Here is a 17,430-nt window from a genome sequence, read left to right on the forward strand (position 1 = left end):
AAAATACAGTAGTAATAGATATACAGCCATACTTAACCTTGATGCAAGCACTTCCTCACTGCCAGGTTTATTTGTCATTGCCATGTGACGAATTGGGAAATGGGAACTTCTGAACTGGACCGCAGTTGCATGAAGATGACGACAGGGTGTCTTTCTTTGTAGTTTGTATGTCCTCCATGTGCATTTCCTCCCACGGTCCTAAAACAAGTCTTTGATGATGTTAAATGTAGTTGTGAATGTGAGAGCGTGTGTTTCTGTTTACACTGTGATGAGCTGCTGACCTCTGCACCTCTCGTCACCTGGGATCATCTCCAGACCCCCCCCCCCCCCCCCCCCAACCGCAGCCCTGTACTGGATAAAGCTGCTTAATGGTGGGAAGAATGTTTCCGACCAAGATCCCTCTGAATATTTTACGCGGCCCCCCGCTGATTTGTTTTCAAGCTCTTGAATTGGTGATTGTTTATGAATCGTTTATCTCCTCCTGACTGTTATTGCGTATTCAGCAAGTCTCTGACATCTGTAACACCCACCTTCACAGGCTTTCCCCTCCCGTTGAATGTGATTGTGTGATTATCAGTAATTATCGTGCCTAATGATGCTTGTTACATCTGCCTCTGGAGGGTTTTGTTTTCACTCCCGGTAATTTGCTTAATCTGCCTCTCGGTTAACGGAGAGACCTGACAACAACAGACTTTGAATGGACTTCACTGCTGATCTGTGGTCTCTGAGGCACAGTAATTATACTGTGTGTTTGACACTAAACCTGGAGGACTTGTTTGGTGTCCCTTCACTTCATTTAACTTCACTGATGGGGATGATTTAAAACAAGGGTTTTCTCAATGAAACAGAGTTCCATAAGACGTTTTGGTCTTCCCAAAGCAAAGAGGGAAACGTGCACTTTTAGAATTACATGAACATGCTCTGTTACTGACTTTCCATTCACAGAAAACAATAAGACAGTTCAGTTATTTTTTGCTTCTTACTTTGTATTGTCATTTTTCAATCTCCACCAATTTGCCTCTTTCTTTCATTTTATCCATACCCAAGAATATGGAGCTTGATCCATGTCAAAAGGTTTCTTCATTTTGAAGTGATTCAGTTTTTTTTTTTTAAACTGAATGTTCAAGGTTTGATCTTTAATATTTGACCTTTGTGTTGTGGTTGTTTTTATTCACTTTCATGTCTACTTCAATTTTCAACTTTTTTTACTCCTAAATGTATCTATATTTTAGCCTGTATGTGTTAGCATGTGGAATAAAAAAAAAAAAAAATTACATGTGAGAGAGAAAGGCTATTTCGGTTCAATGAAAATGTTTAGCTGAACGGACAAATAAAGCGACTTTTACCTTAACTTTGATTTCTATACCAAAGACACTGAACAACGGAGTATCTATTTTCTGACTGTGGACTTGCATAGCTGTTTGCTTTGCAAATTTAACAATCGTTCTGACCTTAATAAAGAGCATTATTTTTTGGGTATTTACCTGTTAAAACTTCCATTCATGATTTGGTCATTAAGATATTGCAATTACTGGAAAATTCTATATACAGATCCATAAAAAAAACTGTCAATATCTTTAATAGAAGGCTTCACCTTACAGAGAAACCCCTCGCCTTTTCGCCACTTGTATCTACTTGTATATTCTTGCATCTCAGAAATTATAAAACAATGGTAGAGTGCCATATAGATTTTCTAAATTACTAATTGTAAATTGCTCAATAAAAAAAAGTTTGATATTCTTTAAGTAAATCTGAGATGTGTTTAATATTTGATAAGTAAAACAAAATACAATACAAGTACTTTTGAAATTATTCCATTATTTTTGTTTTATTAATTAATTTTGCTTTTGGAGCTGTTTGAAATTGCAATTAGTTCGTACATAAATTCGGTTTCCTCTTTAAGGCGGAACTGTGTCTTCGGGACGTTTTCCTTTTTTCCCCCTTCAGTTCTCGAACGTTCCGTTCCAGCACTTTCCACGGCCGGAGTTAAGACGCAGGAGCACCGGCTCACTCAGACAGCGGCTGTCGGTCGGACGGTTCTAGAAAGCAGCGTGCACCGGCTCCCTGCTCGCCCCGTTTAATCCCGCCAGGACCCGAATCTCGCCGAGCTCATGGCCAAGTGGGGAGAAGGAGACCCTCGCTGGATCGTGGAGGAGCGAGCCGACGCCACAAACGTGAACAACTGGCATTGGTGAGGCGAGAGGACACGGCATGCTAACTAGCTGCTAATGCTAACAGCTGCACCCCGAAATATTTCCTCTACTTCCACATTCTTTTTGTGCGTCACATCAGTTTATCCAAACTCCACACGCGCAGTAAAGTTATTCATTTGGGTGTATTTCGGCGAAGTGTCGTCTTTAAAAGGTGTAGTAGCCATGCTAACGTTGTCGCGTGCTGCTAGCTGCTGGAACTCATGTGCTGTGAGCGGCTGTAAAAACGTCTCCGTGTCCGATAAGTGTTGAGGACCAACACGTGGTGGAGCCTAAACATCCAGGTGGGTTACAACCCCTGGTGGGACCTCATCATCCAGATGTTGCGATCAAGGTAGCTGTCAGAACCGTTATTCTCCAGCACGTGGGGCGGAGCCGCCGGCAACGTGACTGAAATGTATATTTCACTGTTTACCGGCTAAAAATAATCGCAGCTCATTCAGATGTTTCTCTGGGTGATTGTTGTTGTTTCTTTACCCCATGACAACCGTCAAGCAGTTGTCTCAGTTGTAATATTCTCCATGGTAACCGTGCTCATCACCATGGTAACAGAGGTGTATATCCCTCACCTGACAGATGAAGTTTCTTCTTTTTTGCTCCATTTTAACATTTATCAATTCTCAATCAGCAACTGTGATTGTTGTGGTTAAATAACCCCACAGACCGGACCCAAAGGAAGTTAATCTAATCATTTCTATGAATTGTTGTTAGTATTCTGTGCCCTGCTGGACATCTATTTATTTGTCCGTCTAATCGAATATATCTGAAATGGCCCCCAGCTGAGTTGTTTGTAAGAGCGTGCAATTAATACCAATTGTTGTAGTTATATCCACAATATTGTAGTAATAATAATGATAATAATAATGTGGTCTAAATCCTGAAGACTTTGCACTTGAAAATGTTACTTATATTAAGCATTTCTTGTCGGATGTTTCCATATATTCAAGGCTTTCTATTGCACTCGCTAAAATACTCAACCACTGAAATAAAACAAATGCCATTGTTGGACAGCAGAAAGTCTGTTCAGTAGGTTTGTTCCTAATAAACGGTAAAAACTCGCCTCATCACCTCTGCTTGTTTATGTGAATTACTGTTTTTCCTTTGGGTGACTCTTGGTAAACATCAGTCATATTTCTTAATTTCTCGGTTAAAGTTGTCTTAATGTGATTTCTCACTGGGTTTTTGGTAAATCTCATTCCCAACAGCTGTCCGACGTTGTAATGTGTCGTCTGCAGTAAAGGCAGTTAAACCTCCCTCCAGTTGGTTCCCCGTTTAATGGGTACTGTAAATAAATAAGGTTTAACAATTGTTCATATTTTATCATTTGAACAATTGTTCAAATGATCTGGTGCAGGACCCGGGGCGAAGAGGCAAACACATCAGTGATGGTGTTGATAAGTGAGACCGTTGAAAGTAGAACGATTGTGATTTGTCAGTATTTACACTTAATCTAAATATCCTTCACATACAGCACTGATTTCAAAAGTGTCACGTCGCTTTTTTGAGTCTTGACTGACGGGGCGAAGTTTGAGGAAGAAGCCTACAAGAGATTAATGTGATTTAAAAACCATGATTCTTTTTTTTGTTTTTTGTTTGTTTGGATCGTTAGTCATTCAAAACAAGTTTTTTTGATCACTCAACACTTTGACTCCTTTTTGTCTTTGAGCATCTCGTGGCCTCTCTTTGCTCAATGTGGTCAGAAAACAGACTTTTGACAGCCAGTTTGCTCAAATAATACGATTTTTTTCTTTTCTTATTTTTATGAAAAATGGGAGGACTTTGGGGGGGGCATGCTAAAAATACAATACGTCCATCGAAGTGTGAGCCTGAAAATAACTTTCTTTGATAAAACGCACACACTGCAGAACAAGCTGCAAATGTTTCAGTCAGCTTTACCTATCTGACAGCAAAACGAGGGCAACAATCAGTGGTGTGCGGCGAGTAGGAAAAAGTGTTAATGATGAAAATAATGACGTTTGGCGCCCTCATGTCCACATATTCGACATTTCTTTCAACAATTTACAGAAAATAGATGCAACCTGCTGTTGGTGTCCCCTGAATCCTTGAGAAAATGGTTTTTGATCCCAAATCCTCAGCCGTCCTCTCTGCTGGACTTTCCAGGACGGAGCGAGACGCTACAAACTGGTCCTCGGAGAAGCTGAAGTCCCTGCTGCTGGGCTTGAGCGTGGAGAATGCCGACGGGAGCTGCGAGGTGACGGAGGTCAGCAAGTTGGAAGGAGAAGCCTCGATTAACAACCGCAAAGGGAAACTTATCTTCTTCTACGAGTGGAGCCTGAAAGCCACCTGGACCGGTACGTGCTTTTAAACATCCTCATAGGAAGTCATTTATTTTATATCCTGGTAGAAGAACACAGAAATGATCCATGAACGGGAAGTTTTGACCTGTTGTGCTGATTCAGCCGGTTACACTGGCAGTTTGGTGTCACTCCCGACGGATTTCATGTTTTTATCTGAACTGACAAAACTCTAAAACAGGGGTGTCAAAGTCATTTCTGTTGAGGGGCCACATCCACCCTAACCTGACCTCTGGAGGCCCAACAAGTCAAGCGTAACTTATTAAACTGCAGATATGGACAAATGCAGAGTCGTTCCTTCTTTTGATCCTTTTGTAACTGCAAGAATTTGCCAGTCTATTCTGAAATGTACAAATTAAAGTTACAACACACAATAAAAACCCTCAGTCACCTGTATCTGGATATTATATCTTTATTCAGGATTAAAACAATTTGCCATCATCTGGTAAAAAAATTTGAATTTAAGTGTCTAAAGTATCACTTCACATAAATTGGACACCTTTATTGTGAAAGGTGTTGCGTTGTGTGACCTCTACAGACGCATGAATTAATTCTGACCAAGGACTGTTTTGAATGTCATTTTTGCCAATCTAGTGTTTTTAGATCAGCCTCTGTCAGTTTTCATATTTATACTTTTATTAAAAAAAAATCACACGGCGGGCCGGATTAGATCCTCTGGCGGGCCACGCATGTTTGACACCCCTGTTCTAAAACATGACAGCTTTGTTATCGATGAGTCTTACAGGACAGGAGCAGGGCAGAAATGTCTTCTGACCTCTATTATTAGCACTAAGACGGGCTTTAAACCTCTGCCGCTCCCTGCTTCCACCAGGAAAGTCGAAAACGGGGGTGAAATATAAAGGAACGGTTGAAGTCCCGAACCTGTCCGATGAGAACGACATGGAGGACCTGGATGTGAGTGTCCTGTCCCCCCCCCCCCCCCCCGCAGGAATCCGGTCAAGCGATGGGACATTAAACGTGCGGGGCTCGCTGTAAAAACCTGTCCTGTCCTTGCTGCTCAGGTTTCCGTGTCTCTCAACAAAGACGAACCCGAGACGCCGCTGACCAGCCTGATGAAGACAAAAGGAGCCGAGAAAGTCCGCGAAGCTCTGGGGAGTTACGTCGGCTTTCTAAAAACAGGTGAGGCGGGATGAACTCCCGGCGAGGGCAATGAAGTCGGAAAGTTGTGAGACACACGTTTGCTGCTTGAATTGTTTTTTTGTTTTTTCCTTTTCTTCATTTGCACGTTGTAAGAGAATTACAAAAAGATGAAACCAAACTTAAATCAAATCTTCTCCAACAATTAATGAAAGTAAAGTAAAGGATGAAGGAACACGAAGCAGAGAAAAGAAATGAAGGAATTAATTAAAAGACCATTAAATTAACTGCAATATACCGGCGAAAGTCATTTCAGAGATTTATCCAGAGTTCCAGGCTCTTCTGGTTTTCTCGTTTGGGTCGAAGTGAACGTGAATTTATGCATCAATACAAGTGTTTGTAAAGTATTAATAGATGACATGGCTAAAAGTTAAAACTTTCCAAACAGGTGTAGTTGATGCTTAACTCCTGGAATATGAGATCATTCATAAAAAAACTAGATTCTTTATGGATCCTTTTGAATTTAATGAAGGAAAATAATACAAGTGTATTAAATAATATACAATCTAGGATTAACTGTCTGTGTGTGATTTCAAAAGCAATAATGAACTGTAAAACTGTAATTGATAGTACAATTAAATTATTGGACATATATATGTCCAAAAAAACTCCTCATGTTTTTTTGTTTTGTTTTTTTAAGACTGTTTTTTTTAGAACTGTGGGGTATGAAATCCAGATATCGACAAAAACATCCTTATACACATAAATTAAGATACTTTAATACAGCAGCAGAGAAATGGGATACGGTATAATGTTATATACACTTGCATACAAATGTACATCAAACACGTTGAAATGGACAGTGTTCAAGATATACGATTAACCTGAGAAATAAATTGTAATTCAAAACAAACATTAATGGTGCTACATGACCACTGAGCACAACATAAATGTGTCATGAGCCCCGTCACTTCCTAACTTTGTATATAATTATATAAACTACATCAGTGGCAAAGAGAAGAACCTCTTCAGCTTCAAATGAATGGACCTGGTGGGTGTGTGTCTCACACACACACACACACACACACTCCTCAAACTCTCAGCCAGTTGCTGTTCACGTCACACTTTACATAAAGAAAAAGAAAAAACATTCCTTCCTGGAATATTCAAATATAGGGAAATTAAATTGCAGTCTGACAGTTTCATGAAGCTTAACGGCGCGTTTTCTGCTTCGAAGCCCTGCAGCTTCCTCTCGGCTGCAGTGGTTCAGATGTTCAGATGCTTGACACTGTTTGTTGCAGAGTTCACACAGGGGATGATCCTGCCCACGGCCAACGGCGTGGCCAAGCCTCAGACCACGTCGCAGTCCAAAGCCAAGCTGGACAAGACCCAGGTTGGTGCTGCACACACACACACACACACACACTCACTGTGAGCCCAGCATCACTGTGCTCCAGGTGACTAACCCGTCCGCCTGTCCTCCGCGGTGCAGATCTCGTCGTCGACCAGCAGCACGGCGGCGCCCGTCAACACCGGCGTCAAGATCCCCACCTGCAAGTTCAGCATGCGGGAAACGTTCCTCACCTCGCCTGCCGAGCTCTACAGGGTGTTTCTCAACCAGGAGGTGAGCTGCCCCCCCCCCCACCACCACCACCACCACCGCTAAACGGGGTGCAGCAGGTCGTTCAGGCGTGTGACTTTGCTCCGGTCGCTCCTCAGATGGTCCAGGCGTTCACCCGTGGCGCCGCGGCGGTGGACGGCGAGCGGGGAGGGAAGTTCCGAATGCTGGACGGAAACATTTGTGGTGAATTCATAGAGCTGGTGAGTTTCAGCTTCACAACTCTGAACGCCGAGTCCCCACTGCCTGGACGTCCTGGAGACACGGCATTAATTAGTTTTTTTCTTAATAAGTCAGAAGAAAAAGTTCAGATCAGATCCGATCACACACATCAGGGAACGTGTTCCTACTTCAAATTAACCCGTGAAGTCGTCTTCATTGTTTAGCAACCTTGTCAAATGTTTTTGTAAATAAAGTAAATGATTTTTCTCTTCCAGGTACCTGATGAGAAAATAGTAATGAAGTGGCGATATAACAACTGGCCCTGTGGTACGTCCAGTCCGTTTCCTCTTCTGGTAGCAGTTTGAGGGAAAGAAAATAAAAGTCTACATTCAGAGTTTCTGGAAACTACTTGTTTCACTTTTTCCAGTTTCTTGTATTTCAGCGTGATTCCATTATGAATACTTCTGTACATGGGGCTTTTTTTAATTATTTTTTTTTATACATTTTTAAAAAAGAACCAAAACTTGCCTCGTGTTGTCAATTACTTTTGTATTTTATCTCCAGCAGGAAGGTCAAACATGAGACCCGGGGGTCAAAACTGGGCTGTAAGAAGCTCCAGTCCCACCAAACCACCAAGAAAATGACTTTTAAGAGTTTTAGACTCGACACTGAAACCTGAGCTGAGATCTTGTGACGCTCCCATGAAAACTCCCTGGTTTCTATCAAATTAGCCTCAAAACCACGCTGTCAGGGCGGGTTTGTAAAAACTCCCAGAATGCAACAGCTGCAGGAGAAGCTTTCTGGACATTTCACTGGATTTTACACCAGAAAGTTTCATTAAAATGACTTTACGTTTGATTGGACTCATTTTCTCTAGTCATCGTTTGGTTCTTGTGAAAATCTCTTTCATCACCTGTCGTCTGCGACGCAAAGAAAAACCTTCAAGTTTCAATCAAACCTTTGTGGCTGTATTTTACTGGTCCGACACACCCGGGATGAAAGTGAGCTGAATGTGGCCCCTGAAGCAAAATGTGTTTGTTTTTTTTTTTTTTTTTTTTTTAAACCCTCGTTGTAGAACTTTGAGTGGCAAAAGAAGAATTGAATCTATTCTGGAATAAAGCTGCAACGTAACAAAACATGGAAAAAGTGAAACCTTTCCATGAGATTAAAGTTTAAGCGCGGCTGACCAACAAAGGGTCTGAGTGTCGGTGTGGATCGTTGGGTTATATATATTGTTTTGCAAAGTGAAAACCAAAAAGCTGGCGTTGCACCTTTCTGAAATGAAAATTCCTGGATCCCCCCCCCCCCCCCCCCCCCTCCGTGTTGTGCCCCCACAGAGCATTACGCCACCGTCAGCATGTCGCTGTTGGACCGGAGCAGCGAGACGGAGCTGAAGGTGGAGTGCCGGGGCGTCCCGGACAGCCAGGAGGACCAGACGAAAGAGGGCTGGAAGAGATACTACTTCCAGGCCATCAAACAGACTTTTGGCTTCGGGGCGCGGCTCTTCTGAAGACGTCCTCCCTCCCTCCTCTCCTCTCCTCCGTTCTCTGGATTGTTTTTCTTCAAAGCTTTTCTTCTCGTCCTTCGACCTCTCTGGCACAGAAACGTCCCGCTGTAAACTCCCAGCGCGAGTTAAACGAACGAGACGAAGTAGGTGAGGCTCACCTGTGTGTTTGTGTAAATGTTTTAATTTTTCTCGACTTATTTAAATTTGGAGTTCGATTCCCCCTCCGTCAGTATTTGGCTCAGTGGCTCAGAGGACTGTGCACTGTGCCTTTTGGGACGATGGACAATGGATTGAATAAAAGAAGAATCTATTGAACCAATATAGAAAATTGGCCTCTGCTTCTATAAATATGTAATTAATCACAAGAATTTAAAAGTTTTTTGCTGTAACTTGGGGGGGTTGAGACTTGATCATGTTTTATTTTCTACTCATTCGGAGTGTAACTGTAGTGAAGATGCATGTTTCATTTTAAACTGCCACATGAAAGACAGACTACTAAGCTTCTGCCCCGGTGAGCGAGTGACGGTTCCAACCCCGTCAGCAGGACCGCCAAGCTGGAGCGAAGCGACCGCTGGACGAGCAGCTGCACACCAGAAACGCCACTTCTGATGTTCAGCTTCAAAATGTACATTTCCAGTAAAAAGCTTTCAGAACAAAAACGCAGCCTTTCATTTCATCGCCACCTTTCAGAAACGGAGCGAACGAGGCCGAGACGCTCCGCAGTGTCAGTGTGATGAAGGACATCAGCTTCAAATGTCAAACATAATTAAAAGAATATTCTATTTAAAGGGTCAACGATTCCACCTTCATGTAGAGAATATAGTCAAATGTCTTTTTCTTCCCTCAACTGCAATATATATATATATTTTTTTTTGATCATGTAATCAATGGACCTAGCTTTTTAGAATATAGAAAATAAATTAAAAAATACATTTTGCATGTTAAGCAGAAAAGTTTTGATTATAATAAAATAGGATTTTCTAGGGGGGGTTATGAAAGAAAAATTCAGTGAGACAAACTGACAAATTTAGGGATTGATAAAAAATTGTTTTAGATTTATTGTGGTTGTGCTTGATTATATCATTTTAAAGTGTTCTGTACGAACCAGAATCAAAGGAAGGTAGTTTTGTTTGACCACAAGTTTAGAAAAGATGGTTCTTGCAGGACAATTTTAACACTTGATTGATAGTTACATTTTAACGAAGTTAAAAAGTTGAAATACTAAACTGCAAATGAGGCAATCCAACCTGGTGTTGAAATGCTGGTAAAGTATAAAAATCTGTCAAGGTGTAACATTTCTAGGGAAAAGTGGATAAAAAAACTTTCCAGAAAATAATGACTTTCAAAATCACTAATGAAATTGAATTGAAAAAAACTAGTAATGTGAATAAAAGATGAGGAAACTTTGTTTAAATGAGTCAAACGGAGTTAATATAAAGGAAAAATCAACAATTATTCAAATGTAAGCTCTTAAAAAAATTTATTTTGCTTAATTTTCACATTTTAAATCTCGACCTTCACCTGAATTTCAAAATACAAATTTTCTTAATGTGCCCTGAACGCACCACCATAGACACTTATACTGAACATATTCATGTTGATTTACTTAATTTCATATTTACTTTTGTCTTTTAAAACATTAATTTATAAGTGCTTTAAAAATAGAAACCACCAACAGTCACTATTCAGTAAAATAAGCACTTAAATTTGGTTTTAAAGATCAACGCTTCACTTTTTCTAAACCAAAACAAAACGGACTACATCTGTAGTCAAAGTTCAAACAAAACAGGATTCACAATAAAAAAAAAACAACAACACTGTTTTGCCTACAAAAAGCAGTTGCAAGTACAAACAAAATCAAACCAAATAGTTCCCTCATGAACAAAAAAACTGGACTTCTGATCGCTGGGCTCCACGTCATCCAGTGCAAATCATCAGAGCGTTGGCGCTCCTCCCAAACGAAGAAGAATGAATCCTTCTGAACTGCATTCCAGCTTCAGAGGCGTCACAGGCAGATGTACAGCTCCGACTCCTGCAGGGAAGAAGAGGACGGCTGTCAGACCACTTTCTGGAACTGGAAGCTTCTCCCGGTGCTGAAACTGAAACGATTGACTTCCACACGTTAGCTTTGGTCTCTGGTTCTTGGTTGCCGGCGGGTCGAGTCGGACCGACGACGCTCGGTGAGGTGAAGGAGTTAGTGGGTAGGTTTGTTGATCTTTGGATTCGGGCTGCAACAACGAATCGATAGAATTCGATTATTAAAAGTGTGGGCAGCTAATGTTGTGGAGCCGTTTACTTCACCTTCTGGAACGTAACGATCCAGAAACGATCTCCACTTCTGCTGCCCGGCGTTTATGTAGTAGTTTATGTTTCACTTCAGGGGTTCTGAGCCTCTGGATCTTTATTTGCTTTTCAATTGTGATTGTTCAGACGGCGAGACGGAGGGCCTCCTCACAGTACTAACTGTTAGATCATGTAAAAATATTGACAGAAAAAAAACTTTGAAGTGTAAATTTAAAGGTTATTACAGTAATATTTGACCAGTCTGGCCACTCAGGATGAAACTGGACTGTATGTGGTGCCTGAAGTACATTAAATCTTATTTAACCATTATCTTGTATACATCTTATATACATGTATGCCCCTTTGTATTGGTTCAGTTATGTTCTTTTAAATAATTATAACACAACTGATGTTTGGTTCCTTCAATATCAACTGGTCCTACAATTTGAATTATTTTTTTTAAACCGATTAATCGAAGCAATAAACGACCGATTAATCAATTATTAAAATAATCGTTAGTTGCAGCCCTACTTTCGATGTGGTTTATTCAGCAGATCAGTTATTCTGCATTGATGCGGGTCAGTAAGTCATTTGGTGAGGCAGTAACTCAGTTTGCAGATCAACCAGTGGGTTGGTCGTTAGATCATCAGGTCACAAGGTGTTAACCAATCTGTTGGTGGGTTGAGTCGGGAGCTGGTCAGTCGTCAAGTCGTTAAATAGGTTATGTGGATCTGTGGGAGGCGGGTGGATAATTTAGTCAGTCAGTCATTTGGTCGCGGGTCGGTTAATTTGTTGTCAACCAGCTGAGAGTCAGTAGTTAAATGGACCAGCCAGTCAGTAGATCAATCAATTAGCGGATCGTTTGACCTCGACGACAGCGCCATGGAATTAGATTTCACAAAGTTAACATTCAAAATGGTTAAACACACTCAGTAACGTGTGCGCTTTAAATACAAAATATGTTCATATCCATCACAGAATCTCTCTTCCTCTCCCTTGTAGTTTCTTTTACAAACACAGGGAGGCGCTGTCGTCGTATTATACTTCTATACTTCTTTCTGCAGCTCCACAGACACACACTTGGACAAATTGCTGGTTCTCCTCTGTTAATTAGAAAAACAGACAATGGTCACAGAAATAACTTGAATCTGACAAAAGCGACAATTAAAAAAAAATTTCTATGAAAATCAGACATTGCTTTTGAATTGTGGAAGAGTTATTTAAAAAACCAAACAAATTCATGAAACAAGCCTGGACAAGAATGATGGTACCCTGAGAAAACACTGAAAATAATTTCACCATAGGGACCTGTTGAACATGTTTGGTGCCGTGGTGTGTACCACACTCAACATGGGGGCTGAAGTCGACCTCCCTGGACGTGGCTGCAGGAGGAACGTCGAGGACAGAGTGGAGAGACGGATAATACGAATGGTGATAAAAAGACATTAAAGGCCTAGTGAAATGTAAAACACTACTTTGCAAAAAACGATAGTTGGGGTACTACTTCAAAGGTTTCTCCGACTCTGCCCCACCACTGTTGTCACATAACAAAGTTATTTGAATTTTGAATCTCCAGCGGAGGAAATCGGGGGGAATCCTTCTTCGTGAGCGTGACGTCAAGAGATGTGCAGATCTCCATCTGTTGTGTTTATATTGGCTTGTTTCCCTCTTAAATATCAAAGTTTTAACAGTGTTTTGAAGTTAGAGTCGGCGTTTTATGAGCCTTGACGAAAGATTGAGCCTGGAAGAGACCCGAGAGAGGAGAAAAGGAGCACAGGCGGCGGGAGCAGCTAGCCGTTAGCTCGCGTGGCTAGCGGGAGCCGCTAGCTCGGGCGGCTAGTAGACGATCAAGTAATACCTGGACTCATCTTCGGTGTTTCCGCGCAGCCGGAAAAGCGCTTCGACGTGATCCACGAAGCCGGTCGTTCTGCCAAAAGTCAGGACGCCTCAAAGTCGCGGTGAAAACTGGCGGCTGCTGAAGCGGACGAAGCGTCTTCTGTTTCCTCAAACATGTTCCAGACGGGGTCACCGATGGCAGAACGACCCTTCTGTGTTTCTTCATCAATCACTGGGTTTGAAATGCCCGGTGATGATGAAATATGGTTAAATTCAGCCTCTTCGTCGTCAAAACTCTGATCCTCCATAATGTAAACACAACTTGGCCGTGTGCACAACTCATGATGTCATTCTATTATTGTCAGAAGCTCCGCCCAGCAGTGAAAATACCGCTGTTTATCGGCTATTTTCTCGCAGATTGACGTGTTTGAACATTTTACCCTTCGGCCAGTTAGCATAAAAAGGATCCTCGAAGCGATAGCCAGAGTGTTTTGGAGGTCGAATTTTCATTTCACTAGGACTTTAAAGGTCAACTGCAAGGTCAAGGTACATCAATGTCAGATCATCCGTCATCGCTTGAGCCAAAGTGGACTTCATGGCAGAAGACAGACGAGGACACCGCTGTTGAAAAGTAGTCATTTAAAAGCCAGACTGGAATTTACTGCATGTTGACTGTGGAGGAGCTCTGTTCTGTTCGGTTCTGCTTTGCTGCTTCTGCCACAGCGCGTCTTGAATCTCTTCAGGATACAATGAATTCTCAAGGGTATCAAGGTCTTCCAGAGAGAAACGTGCTGCCCAGGGTCAGAAAGCTTGGTCTCGTTCGCAGGTCATTGGTCTTCAACGGGATAAAGACCCTAAAACACACTGCGAGAAACAGCCAAGAAGGGCTGAGAGCAAAACACTGGACGGTTCTGAAGAGGCCCTGATCTAAATCCTACTGAACATCTGTGGAAGGAGCTGAAACCTGCCGTCTGGAGGAGGAACCCTTCAAACCCGAGACACTCGGAGCAGTTTGCTCATGAGCGACAGGCCAAAGCACCTGCCGGTGCAGAACCCTCGGTGAAAGTTACAGAAATCATTTGATTACAACTGCTTCAAAAGGATGTGCAACAAAAGTTAAGGGTACTATCATCTTTATCCAGGATGGTTTCAAGAGTTTTGTTTGTTTTTTTAATAATTCTTTTAAACCACAATTCAAAAGCAATGTCTCATTTTCATCAAATTTTTTTTATTTATTATCGCTTTTGTCAGATTCAAGGTACTTCTGTGACCACTGTGGGTTTTTCTTTCATTAACAGAGGAGAACCAACGATTGGTTCTCACGTTTGGTTGAGTTTTCCCGGATGTAGAAGAGTTTTTAAATCAGGGGGAATACGTACACTGGAGCTCGACTCCTTGTCCAGCGAGTCCAGCGAATCCAGCTTCCGTCGTGTCGTCGTCGTCGTTTCCCCCGAGGCGGGCGGCTTCTCCACAGAGATCTCCGGCCGCCTCTCCCTGGGAGGCCTAATGAGTGATGTAAAAAAAATTAGAAACAAGGAAAAGCCGTAAAAGTACAGCGTATGTTGGGTTTTTTTAATCAACACGTGCAGCAAAAAACAATTAAATGCAATCAACCACTCACAGAAGAGTACAGCTCCTACAGCTGAAGCATATTCTCATTATTGGTAAATGTGAAGGTTTTGGACCATCTTTCCTTCAATTGAACTCAAATGATTCCAGAAAATAGTCCACAATACACATCCGGGTCTGTTTAATGCATTTGTGTCTGCACATTGTTTTTCCTCCAGAATTTGCCAATGATGACTGAAAAGCCTGGAAAAGATAACGATGGAGCTCTGGTCTGTACCTGTAGAAGGACCAGATACTCATCCCTCTCTTGTCGTTCGGAGCGGCTGCAGACTTGTCTTGCTCGGCCAGCTCTTTGAGGAAATGGAAGGCCTTCTCCGCCTCGATGCACTGCTTCCTAAACAACAGAAAGACACAACAGTGGCTCCGTTTTCGTGCTCAAATGTAACATTTTCTCCTTTTTATGCTGAATTTGCTTAGATGTCGAGGGAAGCCATCATAAAAAAGTTGTCAGTACTTTGGTTTGGTAGAAGTCGGTCAGTACGACTTACGATCAGTCGCTCCTGAAGTCAGCAGGTAAGTGTTAGATACATTGATCAGTGTAAACCAGCAGGTTGTTGGTCCAGCTGGTCAATTGAAAGTCAAGTTGATTAGTCATTAGGTAGGTTGGTCATTTCACACAATGATTGGTTCAATGGGTAGATAGTCGGGTCACAGCGTAGAGTAGATGGTCAGTCTGTTGGTAGATCGGCCACTACGGTGTTGGTGAGTTAGCCAGTAGGTGGGAAGGCAGGTAGATAAACCAGCTGGTCAGTTAGCAGATTGGGTGACTCCGTCACTCGACGGTCAGACTAACCGGTAGGAAGGTTGACCAATCGGTAGGTTGATCAGACAGTCAGTCAGTAGGACAGTAGGTAGGAAGGTTGTCAGCAGAGATTGTATATAAGAAGGTAGACCGGTGAGTCGCTCACTCTGGATTCAGAGTAGTTGGGAGGGCGACGGGTGGGAAGGTAGGCAGATGAGCCATATGGCGGGTCGACTGACCAGTCAGCCGGTAGTTAGAGGAGCTGCTTTGACGGTCAGAATGTCGACAGGTCATATGGTCCGTTGGTTCGGAAATGAGGAAGGTCAGTAGGAAGTGGACTGGTGCCGAGGTTAGTCTGCTGGTGGGTCTGTAGTTGGTTCATCAGTGAACAGATAAATGGATGCGCAGAGAGGTTTCTGTTGACAAGTCAGCTTACAGGCCAATTAGCTTCCTGGTTGAAGTTGTCATAATTAACAGGTTGATTGGTCGGTCAGAGGGTCTGAAGGTCAGAGGGTCTGTCGGTCAGATGGTCTGTAGGTCAGAGGGTCTGTAGCTCAGAGGGTCTGTCGGTCAGTGGATCACCAGGTGGTCCTGGAACGGTTCAGTTCAGGTTACATTCATTACTTCATATCGAAAATCTCTCATTCATAAAAAGTATCAATAACAGGTTTGAAGGTCAGGAGAAGAATCCCGCCTCAAAGTGATGTGTTTTTCCCCCCGCAGGACCTGAAAGCATCACTTCATGCACATTGTGAGTAGTTGTGGGACTTACGTACATGTGAGCGACTGACATGACGCTGCAGAGCTTGGACTGAGTTACCTGGCAGGTTTTGGTCAGCAGAGACTTGAGGAATATCTCCAACGCCCGAGCTGAAGGCCGGCGTTCAGGATCTCATGTCTCTGAAACTCTATTCATCTACATGTGTCCTTGAACACAACGAACACAGATCCAGTCTGACTGAACCGGAACAAAACATCAAGAAGTGGCAGTAGGACTTCCTCCACTGTGACGTCAGTAGAAATCGGAGCATTTACACCGATCCGTGTGACAAGCACTCTCAAGAAGCATGGAAGGATACAGATGACGACCGGGACCGCCACGGAAATCCTCCCAATCTCTGTGTTCTTCTGCATGATCTTCTTGATGCGCTTCTGCAAACAACGAGGGAAGAACAAGAAAGAAATCCCTGTCATCAATGTAAAACCTGGAACAATTTTCCAATTGAAGTATTAAACGAATTACTTGTTAAGCTTTTGTCGCAATAAGAGGAGTGAGGCAGTGAACAAATACAAATCAGACTGCAGAGAAATATTGTGATCAATAGATGAACTACAATTTTCATCTTTTTCATTAAAAAAAACAATACAAATGTTTTGTTTGTGTATTTAAAACTACAAATATGTGTTGAAATACAAGTCCAATCGCTGAACACGGCAAAAAACAAAAGTCAAACGGAACAAAGAATTGAATAAATAAAAATAAAACATAAAAATGATCTTCAAAAAGTACAAAAAAATACAACAAAGTCCTTTAAATGTGTTTTTGCTTTCCTTCTGTGCAAATACAAATTATTTTCAGGAAAACAAAATTATATTTCGACTTTGATTACATCTGGCATGACTAGGAAACCCAAAACAATTAATTGAACATAAAGTAACGCTTGATCAGAATAAAAATCATATTTTACAGTAAGTACAGTAATAATGTTTATTTAGAAGTTAATATTAAACAATATTTATGGTGACATTTGTGAAATACGAAGTTTTTACCCTCCTATAGAAGTGAAGATGTTAAAAGTAAGAAGACTAAAAAAATTGTATAAATGTAAAATTTTATCAAAATTAAAACAAGCGATTTGAAGTTATTAAGGGAGTCCCTGAACGCAGCACGGCTCCCGATAAAAACACGTTTAGCATTTAGCCTATTTTTAACCGACTCTCTCTTATTTAAAGCCGCTTCAATCAGACAGAATAAAGTTCATACTCACAGGAGAAAAGCGCACGCTGTATTTCTTTATGTGTCCGGGCAT

General features: G+C 41.9%; 2 protein-coding genes across 2 annotated transcripts; one reads left to right on the top strand and one right to left on the bottom strand.

Moving 5' to 3' along the window:
* Positions 1–1,991: 1,991 nt before the first annotated feature.
* On the top strand, positions 1,992–9,555 carry LOC308142630 (activator of 90 kDa heat shock protein ATPase homolog 1-like). The gene is made up of 9 exons (XM_080513138.1): positions 1,992–2,191; positions 4,332–4,522; positions 5,358–5,440; positions 5,548–5,665; positions 6,925–7,016; positions 7,116–7,247; positions 7,343–7,444; positions 7,679–7,730; positions 8,741–9,555. Exons 1-9 carry the CDS (start codon positions 2,112–2,114, stop codon positions 8,911–8,913), a joined length of 1,023 nt encoding a protein of 340 aa, XP_080369264.1. The 5' UTR covers positions 1,992–2,111; the 3' UTR covers positions 8,914–9,555.
* Positions 9,556–10,915: 1,360 nt separating this feature from the next.
* Positions 10,916–17,430, bottom strand: LOC308142586 (dr1-associated corepressor; the record flags this gene model as incomplete). Its single annotated transcript, XM_080513084.1, has 6 exons — positions 10,916–10,942; positions 14,409–14,532; positions 14,876–14,992; positions 16,177–16,270; positions 16,480–16,552; positions 17,389–17,430. The coding sequence occupies 6 exons, from the start codon at positions 17,428–17,430 to the stop codon at positions 10,916–10,918; spliced, it is 477 nt and encodes a 158-aa protein (XP_080369210.1).

Source organism: Blennius ocellaris (assembly GCF_963422515.1).
Source record: "Blennius ocellaris genome assembly, chromosome: 17".
NCBI lineage: Eukaryota > Metazoa > Chordata > Actinopteri > Blenniiformes > Blenniidae > Blennius > Blennius ocellaris.